General features: G+C 43.4%; 1 protein-coding gene across 1 annotated transcript; it reads right to left on the reverse strand.

Annotated features, from left to right (window-relative positions):
* Nucleotides 1-1,783: 1,783 nt before the first annotated feature.
* On the reverse strand, nucleotides 1,784-6,571 carry LOC129819540 (dnaJ homolog subfamily C member 8-like). Its single transcript, XM_055875883.1, has 9 exons — nucleotides 6,465-6,571; nucleotides 5,141-5,242; nucleotides 4,631-4,687; nucleotides 3,806-3,872; nucleotides 3,620-3,714; nucleotides 3,294-3,365; nucleotides 3,097-3,188; nucleotides 2,786-2,861; nucleotides 1,784-2,337 (listed from the first exon to the last, which is right to left on the reverse strand). The coding sequence occupies exons 1-9, from the start codon at nucleotides 6,549-6,551 to the stop codon at nucleotides 2,212-2,214; spliced, it is 774 nt and encodes a 257-aa protein (XP_055731858.1). The 5' UTR covers nucleotides 6,552-6,571; the 3' UTR covers nucleotides 1,784-2,211.
* Between the last annotated feature and the right edge of the window lie 3,809 nt (nucleotides 6,572-10,380).

The following is a 10,380-nucleotide window of genomic DNA, read 5'->3' on the forward strand; positions in this document are numbered from 1 at the left end:
AGCAGGCTCTATGTTGACCTATATTTATGTGGTAACAAAAAAAGATTGGGAATGAGGTTACCTACACTTGCCATTGTGAGACGATGAGAAGACACTGAACTCTAGGAAAAACAACACTTATGGTAACGAGAAAGGATAATGAAGCCAAAGTTGTAAAGGTAGACTCAGCGGTATGACATAGATGCAGAAAGTAAACAGCATAGTGGGTCAATTCCCACAACAACTAAGCGTGAAAATCAAATCTGCTGTTTTGGTCCAGTACCTACTACGCTCTAATGGCATGACGCAAAGCTGTGTGCATGTGCATATACTGTGTGAGCTCATCTCCCCCCTCTCAATATCTGCTGCTCATGGCAACGTCATTTCGCTGAGTCTACCTTTAAGTCTGTTTAAAGATGAAGGGGGCACTGGCATACCCCTGCAAAGCCGGGGGGGTCCCACACGCCTGTTATCAAGGTCTACTTTTTATTTGAATCATTTTGACAGTAGCCCTCCAAAGAGAACTCCGACCTTGCGGGGTTTCAGAGAAACTGTGTTACGCCAGTGGGTAAGTGAATGAGACATTTCAATTGCTTGATCTTTTCTTTGCCCCTGTAGCCGTGGAGATCCCTTTGTCATTTAGTGCTGGTAGTCAGTTCTGTGTATTGTCATGCGCTCACTTGTTTTTATTTAACTAGGCAAGTCAGTTAAGAAAAATTCTTAATTACAATGGAAGGCCTACCCCGGACCAATTTGTGCCACCCTATGGGACTCCCAAGTACGGCCGGATGTGATACAGCCTGGATTCAAACCAGGGACTGTAGTGACGCCTCTTGCACAGATGCTGTGCCACTCGGGAGCCCGGCCATTGTTAATGTTCTCCTCTAGACTAGAACATCCTCATGTATCCTATATGTGCATACTTGATAGGTTTGTCATTGAACTGATTTAGAACTTACACACTTTAAGAAAATGTACTTTGTGTCAATTTGTCTGTCTGCCAAATGCAATTGTCTTTAATAATGTTGCATGAGCATAAACGGGCGAATCTCTTTGGAAATGTATAACTTGATCACTCAGATGACCTATTTAAGAATATATTGGACATAGTGTAACAATTAGAGTTAAACTGACAGACTAGGCCCCGGCTTTCTGTGGTACTGTAGATTGAGTGCAACATTGCTGCAATTAAACACTTGATATATGAAAACAGAATGGATGCACAATGCTACGGAAGAATACTGTTCTTATCACAAAGATGATGGCTAGAAGGTCACAAGCAATGGTAAATTGGGGTAACTCATTTCAATGTATTGAAGAGGGGGGGGCATCAACATAGGAATAGTAGTGAACTTTCTGGCTCTGTCGCAAATGACACCCCATTTAGTGCATGTCTATTGCCCAGGATCCGTACGGTTCTGGTCAAATGTAGTGCACTACATATGGTATAGGATGCCTTCTCTGTGTAGTGGAATCCCAGCCCACTGTGGATTTGACATTCTGATGAAGGCAAAGCAAGAGGGATACTTGAGATGCGGGACGTTGTCGCTACCTCGCTCGCCAACCAAAGTGCACGAATAGAGGAGTAAACTGAAGGCAGAATATTCAGGCACTCTCAGAAATAATAAATAATAAACTCGTTCTGAAATCTACTTCCATTGTCCTCCAAGAGCGGCTGGACCCCTTGTTTCACAGTAAGGGAAGAATTCCTTCATATGTTATAGGATCTTGTACCTATTGACGAACACATACCAGGCAGTCGTTACCTAAGGATGTCATTGTTCTACCCTGAACCTAGACTGCGTAGTTACAAACAAGCTTTTATTTAAAGGTATATAAAAAAATACAGCAGAAAAAGTCCAGGCAAACTAAGGTGGTTACAGAAATGGAAGATTTCCTGTTATCTTTCCTACTTTAATTGAGGCCAGTCAGTGTGATGCCCTCATGGAGGTTGCATGTCACAATTATATACATTAAAAAACAAGCACAAAAGTACATTTCTCAGGACGGTGGACGCACTGTCAAGAGTAAGTAAGAATAATGGGTCGAGACTCGATTCTCCACCCTTCTTCCGAAGTGTGCACTTCCAAACTTGCTCGCATGGATTTTTACAACGGTGGAAACTCCCTTCGGCCAAAGCGTACACACCGCTCCTATGCTTTTAAAACATGATGTGGAGTGTGCAAGTGCACACTTTGGGTAGTATCCTTAACCATCACACCTCAACAGACATCACTCCCTCTGCTCCATCTTGACTTTAGGAGGCTTCAAGAATGACCGGGGTTTCTTCTCTTTTTTAGCTTTGCCTTTGCCTGCCTGGAAACTCCTCCAACTATCCACTCGGCCATCCCTTGTTTCCTTGTGACAAAAAATGTAAGGTATAGTCAGCGATACATGAAGGAAACACTGACTATCTGCAGTTTACCCTGCTACTGGTGGTGGTAACGCCATATCCCTGAATCTCAGTTAAACAACTGAAGAGCCAGCAGCAACTTTTTAAAAACCTTTTTAACTAGGCAAGTCAGTTAAGAACAAATTCTTATTTTACAATGACGACCTACCCCAGCCAAACCCTCCCCTAACCCGGACGACGCTGGGCCAATTGTGCGCCGCCCTATGGGACTCCCGATCACGGCCGGTTGTGATACAGCTCAGGATCAAACCAGGGTCCGAGGCAGTGCCTTAGACCGCTGCGCCACAGGTACTCCGTCCCTCCTCATCCCAGCTTATTTTGGGCGATGTTGATCGTTTACTGCTTAAAATGTAATTCTCACTCAAATGTAATTACAACCTTTTTTCAACATACCTCAAAGTTCTTCTGCCATTCCCTCTCTCGCTTAGCTTTCTCTGCCGTCTCAATCTCTTCCTCTCGTGCCCTTTTCCTGAGGAGAAAAATAACACGAAACACTGAATGGTATTCCCTCCTTATGGCCACCAAAAGAAGACCAAAGACATTCTGAGGGCCATGTATTCCTATAATTCAAGTATTAAACAATACACACCTTTCATGCAATTACACTGAGCGTTCTGCACTGATGTGTTCTGTATTTCACCAACAATATATACCTCCAAAATGATTCATGTACAATATTCAGCTGACTGAAATGGCCCTGTTACCGTTCATGCATGTCCTTGGCTTCCCTCTCCTTCCTCTTGATTTCAAGCTCTGCAAACAACTTCATAGTCTGCTTGTACACCGCCTGTCTGAACTGAGGGTCAGATCAAGAGAAGAGTGGTGTCCTTAGTAAAATAACAACAAGCCCAATATCAAAACAGCCTTACATCTGTTACAAGTTAAAACCACTTGTCAATACCATTTCCGGGTCATCCTCCTCCACGAATTGAGGCTTCCCATCCTTCTTCAGCTGTTTCTTCTTCTCTTTCATCTGTTGCAATAAAAGATGCCACAGCACAACATTTTGACTGCAATACATGAACTTAAACTGTAATAGTAGCATCACTACTATTAATACAGTTGTACAGTAAACATATGTCCCAAATGCACCCGATTCCCTTTATAGTGCACTACTTTTGACCACTGCCAGTGGTCAAAAGTCGTGCACTATAAAGGGAATAGGGTGCCATTTGGGAAGCTCACTATGAGACGTATGAACAGAGGGAACAGCGGTCAGTTACTTACATTATGCTCAACATATTCCTTTCCTGCTTGGATTACATCAACTGCCCTCTTCTTCTGTTCTGGTTCCAGCAGGTTTTTGTATGCCTTGTCCACAGCTACAGTGGGATTGGGGGTTGATAAGAACTCTTTGAATGTATTCGGCTAACTGACGTAGTAGACATATTGTGCCTGCAATCATATTTCTACCTTCAAAGGCTAGTTGTGCTCTGCCTGGATCATCCTGGTTCTTGTCTGGATGGACCAAGATGGACAACTGAAATGGAAAGCGAGTACATATTACTTGTTTGATATTACTGCACTGTCGGAGCTAGAAACACGAGCATTTCGCTACACCCGCAATAACATCTGCTAAGCACGTGTATGTGACCAATATCATTTAATTTACTTTGAGACAAAAGGTTAATTAATTCAGCCCTTCCTGTTAATTAGTGTGCTTGTGGTGTTTCAGGACAAACACTTTTGGATTCTTATCCACCTCTAAAAAACTATAAATCGGCAGCTATATCGATAATCTGTGACTTTTGCCTCCCTAAAATCAATATCGGACACAAAACTCCCATATCGGTCAGTCTTTACTTCGGACATCATTGCACGCACGAGGGGGGAAAAAACAATGATTTTGCATTCACTTCTTTGTTGTTGCAATATCTATCGCAAACGGACGTGGCTGTTTCACCACTAAGGTTTTCAGTTTTAAGATATGATGGGAAATCTAAACTATAAAATAGACAGTATGTACTATGTAAATCATTTTACAGTTATTTAAAGTAGATACATTGACCAGTACAAATAAATAAAAGCAGCAGTGATGGTAGTGAGTGAAATTGTGTGTGTCAGAGTGCATGTATGGAATGTGTGTAAAGAGTCAGTGCAAATAGTCTCTTAATAGGGTGCAGGTGGACACCTAAGGTTAGCTGTTCGACAGTGGTATGGCCTGGAAGCTGTCAAGGAATCTGTTGGTCCAAGATTGGATACTCCGGTACCTTCTGTCAGAGATGTAGTATACCTTACCGCTCGGAATCTCTTCTTCAACTCCTCATCTGTTGCCTCTGGATCGATTTGTAACACCTGCAATTGAAATATAGGCATTTCGCTAGAAGTTGACACTGCATAGCCTAAGCAACACAGATGAGGCTGTCAGTAAAATACCAATTTACATCAAACGATCCAAACCTCTTGACAAAGTCGCTGGTGTTGTAGAAAGAATGTTACACCATGCCTTTTCCTTTGAGAAACACACTCTTGCACTTTACCATCTTGCCCAGACAATGGTCACACAACGTTAACGCCATTTAACTTTGACACCATTGCAGCACATTCAGCAAGTATATCAAACGGGTTGAAACCGGCAACGATGCGTCGGTCAGCACAACACCTAAGCCATTATGCCAAGAGGCCTGAACCTCGTGATGAGGTCGCTGGTGTTGTACTAAGGACCCTTCAATGCAGTTCTACATATCAATCTTGTCACAATAATAATAGATCAACTACAGTTGCATGTGACAGGAACTAGCCACTTACCTCAAAGGGGTTTAAATTGAAGTAGGACGACCCAGGTCTGAGCAGCCTGTCTATTTGCTGCTTCGAGGTTAGCACAGAGTCTCTTTTCTCTATCTGCTTTACCTGTTGGACAAAGTAATGTCATATTAGGTAAGGTCACAGAAGTTCACGCACGATCATTTACATAATCTTGATCCCTCTCACTGGCCAGCTGGCGTTGCATTATCTGTCAGGCCTCATGAGTCCACTTGGGGAAGGTTGGATAGATGGAACTGAGCATGTTTATATTCATTCCAGAGCACTAGCCAGCAGATCCGACCTGCTTTCTTACAGCTGCACTAGGGTCTGACAGGCTTCCTGTGTAGAATAATGCTGTGTTTACATGGTATGAGGTATACGGCACACCGGATGTCATTGTTTTCAATGAGAGCACAAAGGTAAATGCCATCAGCCACTACGGTAGATGGGACTTGCCACTAGAGTTAAAATATTTTGCCGTCCTCCATAATGTTGCTTTTCTTCCAGATGTGGATTTGCACTTTTTGTTTAGCAACGCATACCTTCACGCTGGCTTGCTTTGGCCCTCAGTCTTTCTTACTGTCTTGTCCCACTATGCCGACTGGTATGACAGCTTTTGCAAACCTTGTCTAAACCCAGCATAAAACACCACGGATCGAGATTAACACCTCAATCCCACCGACAGCGTCATTGCGTTTTGGTACACCAGAAGAACATTCATTTCTAATGTAATGCTGCATTTGCCTTGCAACATTGCGTTGCAGAGGCAGTACGTTCTACGTTTTCCAAGCCATATTTGGCCCTGGCTCTGCAGTGCCTTAATCTACACAGGAATCCTGTAAAACCCAAGTACAGCTGTAAACAAGCGGGTCGGATCTGCTGAATAGCTAGAACGCGTATTGTAATAAAGCCTTCTGACGAATACGCTGGGGGTGTATCCATAAGTGAAATACCGAAACTAATACTTGAAAGACTACAGATCAAATACAACCATTCACCACTTTAATAAAGGAAACAATTTCTCTACACTTACAAAACAAAATAGCGGTTTACCAAACGATATGCTTATTAGGATCACTGAGAATTGTTCTGGCGAATCAACACCACAGCTGTTAGTGTTAGCAATTGCTAGCTAGCACATATACACACACCGTGTTATGCGAGGAAACGTTAGCTAGCTAGCGTCAGCTACTGAGCTAGCTAACGTTAGCCTCTCGAGCTTTTTAGCCAGCAGGTGCTCAAAGGCCTCATACATACAAATCCAGAGCATTAATGGTCGGAATTTGTTAACACCTTAAATAGCATATATTTCCTAAATGTATCCTACCTCTGTGTAGAAATGATTGAACAAATCATCCGGACCACTCTGGGCAGGGGGCTCTCCTCCAGCAGCCGCCATCTCGGCTTCATTCATCTGACGTCACAATATCCACGATCACGTGACTAAATGCAGTTTTTTGCGCGCATATGCACATACCTACTCATTCAAGGGTTTTTCTTTATTTGTTTACTATTTTCTACATTGTCTTCACTATTATTCTACGTCAATGACCCACCACACCTCCAGGCTGTGGAAGGGCTATTTGACCAAGGAGTGATGGGAGTGCTGCATCAGATGACCTGGCCTCCACCCGACCTCAACCCAATTGAGATGGTTTGGGATAAATTGGACCGCAGAGTGAAGGAAAAGCAGTGCTCAGCATATGTGGGAACCCCTTCAAGACTGGTAGAAAAGCATTCCAGGTGAAGCTGGTTGAAAGAATGCCAAGAGTGTGCAAAACTGTCAAGGTAAAGGGTGGCTACTTTGAAGAATCTCAAATATAACATATATTTAGATTTGTGTAACACTTTTTGGGTTCCTACATGATTCCATGTGTTATTTCATAGTTGCGATGTCTTCACTATTATTCTACAATGTAGAAAATAGTAAAAATAAAGAAAAACCCTTGAATGAGTAGGTGTGTCCAAACTTTTAACTGGTACTGTATATAAACATAGGGACCTTAAATAAACATTGCGGGCCGTTTCCCAGACATATTAAACCTAGTCCTGGACTAAAAAAAGGTTTTAATAGGGAATCGCCATTGTGAAAGCTTTTTAGTTCTGGATTTACCTTAATCTGTGCACGGGAAACCAGCCCTACATGTCAATAAAATATATAATACATAAAAATTTGTGATCGCTAATAGTACAGGTCAGGTTTCATGTTCCAAACCATTCAATAAACTGCATAAAACATAGCTAGTTGATGTAAAAGCTTCACTGTAAAACGGAAAATACTTCGAATTTAAAAAAAAGTCGAGGAATATATATTTTGGTGCTGAAAACAATTTGGGTGTTCAAAAATATACCACCACATTCCCCACGATTACCATTCACTACCGATGCACAGAAAAAGCAGTTTCCTATCGGATATATCTAAGTATCTGCCCGTTCATGGGAAGGGAGCGCTCGTCAGATTCGGAGCCCGTGAATCTTCCTCCACGCTACACTCCATGGACAACATCGTCTAGGTTGGTGAATCCTGTACAGGGCAGTCAACAGCTGCATGATCACCTACTGAATGAAGCCTTGTTGAAAAGGCCTTGTCCACAGGTTGACATAAAAATTACTATCTCAATCATTGTTGCAAGTTCTTTTCATTTTTCTTCAATATTAATTATGCTGATGTGTATTGTCTACTACTGATACTGTATGGAGAAATATCTTATTTACTCTACCAGTCAAATTATGAAACCTATTTGTCAGTCACCTGGTTTTGATTCATCTTGATGAAGGCTGATGAAGAGGATAAGCAAGACCACAACCAGAGCAAAGGTGACACTGGGCCACTCATGAAGTGTCCAGAACATGGCATCACAGCAAGCTCCATGGACAGATGGGTCCCGAAACTACATTCCAACTTCGGATCACACCATATCCGATAGTGTCCTCTTCAATTGATGAGGTAGGTGTATGCTCATGAGAAACCAGTTTGTAAATGCAGACTTAAGATGAAATGACACAACCTCAACCCCTATTGTAATGTAATGCTAGATAAGTGATTCACAATTGAGTCATTGAGCAGTCATTGAGCATTAAGTTGCTCTTATACAGAGCAACTTACAGCAGCGAGTGCATACATTTTGTACTGGTCCCCCATGGGAATCGAACTTACAACCCTGGCGTCGCAAGCACCATGCTCTACCAACACAGCCACACAATAACACAGGGTCCTGTGTTATTAAGGAATACATGTTCAATCGAAACGGGCACTGTCACTTTTTGCCAAGTCATATCCCACCTTTCACATACATCAACACCAGTCTTGAAATCCCAAAGTTTAACAAGAGTCAAGTTACTTCAACAAAAATAAAATATGTCTGCCTATATGGTCAAAGCAAAACATGGTCCAACTTTCCTCATATTTAATTGTCTCTGCTGGGGCTCCGGCTGGTGTCCAGCAGGCTGTCTTCAGGGTGTCCAGCAGGCTGTCTTCAGGGTGTCCAGCAGGCTGTCTTCAGGGTGTCCAGCAGGCTGTCTTCAGGGTGTCCAGCAGGCTGTCTTCAGGGTGTCCAGCAGGCTGTCTTCAGGGTGTCCAGCAGGCTGTCTTCAAGGTGTCCAGCAGGCTGTCTTCAGGGTGTCCAGCAGGCTGTCCAGCAGGCTGTCCAGCAGGCTGTCCAGCAGGCTGTCTTCAGGGTGTCCAGCAGGCTGTCTTCAGGGTGTCCAGCAGGCTGTCTTCAGGGTGTCCAGCAGGCTGTCTTCAGGGTGTCCAGCAGGCTGTCTTCAGGGTGTCCAGCAGGCTGTCTTCAGGGTGTCCAGCAGGCTGTCTTCAGGGTGTCCAGCAGGCTGTCTTCAGGGTGTCCAGCAGGCTGTCTTCAGGGTGTCCAGCAGGCTGTCTTCAGGGTGTCCAGCAGGCTGTCTTCAGGGTGTCCAGCAGGCTGTCTTCAGGGTGTCCAGCAGGCTGTCTTCAGGGTGTCCAGCAGGCTGTCTTCAGGGTGTCCAGCAGGCTGTCAGGTGGAGGAGCCACAGCGACAGTGGGTGGTGACAGTGCCAGCCTCGGGTGGCTCTCTTGGCCTACTCCAGGGTCTCCAGGCGCTGGATGGCCTCCCTCACCCGTGCAGCCAGGCTCTCCTTAAGGTCCCGGCCTTGATGTAGCTGCTTAGACAGGGAGTCTGCCTCCAACCACTCCTGCATAGGGATGTGGACACATCAAAATCACCAGAACAAATCGACAGAATAATCAGTGCAACTGTCCATAAAAATAAATATTCTATATTGAAGAAATTAAATATTATTTTCACCTTCCATTCTATGACACAGACCAGCATCAGAGACAAGAGGTATGGGGACAGGAAGATCAACGTAGTAGAGTAGCCCTGGAGTCTTTTCATCAGCCTGGGCTCGCAAATATACCAAGAGTTCATCAGGGGAGGTGTCTATGCCCACTGTGGCTCAGGCTGAAAGTTTGTGGAAAATAACAGAGGTCTTCTAAGGGGGAGAGCTGTAAAAGGGCCATCTCAACCAATATCAGACATTCCTGTGAAACAAAGCACAAGTTTGGCAACACCTCAATGGAATCTTTAAAAATATATATATGAAATGCTAGGTTATCAATGGAATCCTACTGGAATATTATAGGCAAACATCAGTGAATGATTGACATCACATCTCAGAGCATCTTCAATGGATTTACTTATAAAATAATGTAATAAATTAAGGGCTCCGATTTCAAATGTTATAGATGAACAATACACAATAGAATTGGAACAAATGACACCTTACCCATAAGTCTACTCCATTTGTATAAGCCCAACCTAACTGGTCCACAGGTAGGACAGGGTGAGGGCTAGCTTGAAGGCAGCTCCCTTACAGTCTGGTGACAGAAGCAACATAGAAAACACACAACTCTTATTAAATAGCATCATTTTAATATACCTTTGATTGAGACCCACAAAAATGATCAATTTAAAATGTAGAACCTACATCATTCACAGTAGTATATTATTAGCAACAATAACAACAAGCGTGCCATGACTTTAGCTGGAAAATGCCCCCCTTTGATTTTAGCCGAGGTTTTAGGTGAGGAGAAACAGTACTCTAAACTTGCTCACCAGGGCCTTTTGTAAGGAACACAGTTCAGGGTGAATACGTTCCTCACTCAAGCGATGCAGCTCTCGCTTCACCACCTGGGCAAGTTTGAATAAAAGGACAAAACAAAAGACAAATAAAAATAATCATGGGACCAAAGGCATTTGCTATTA

Source organism: Salvelinus fontinalis, chromosome 22, assembly GCF_029448725.1.
Source record: "Salvelinus fontinalis isolate EN_2023a chromosome 22, ASM2944872v1, whole genome shotgun sequence".
In the NCBI taxonomy this organism is placed as follows: Eukaryota; Metazoa; Chordata; class Actinopteri; order Salmoniformes; family Salmonidae; genus Salvelinus; species Salvelinus fontinalis.

What these genes read in the sequence shown, in the direction of transcription:
- LOC129819540 (XM_055875883.1), bottom strand. Translation starts at nt 6,551, where the DNA reads ATGAATGAAGCCGAGATGGCGGCTGCTGGAGGAGAGCCCCCTGCCCAG. An exon ending in TCAATTTAAACCCCTTTGAG is followed by an intron (nt 4,688 to 5,140) that starts GTAAGTGGCTAG and finishes TTTCAATTGCAG; the next exon opens with GTGTTACAAATCGATCCAGA. An exon ending in AGGAGGATGACCCGGAAATG is followed by an intron (nt 3,189 to 3,293) that starts GTATTGACAAGT and finishes TCTGACCCTCAG; the next exon opens with TTCAGACAGGCGGTGTACAA.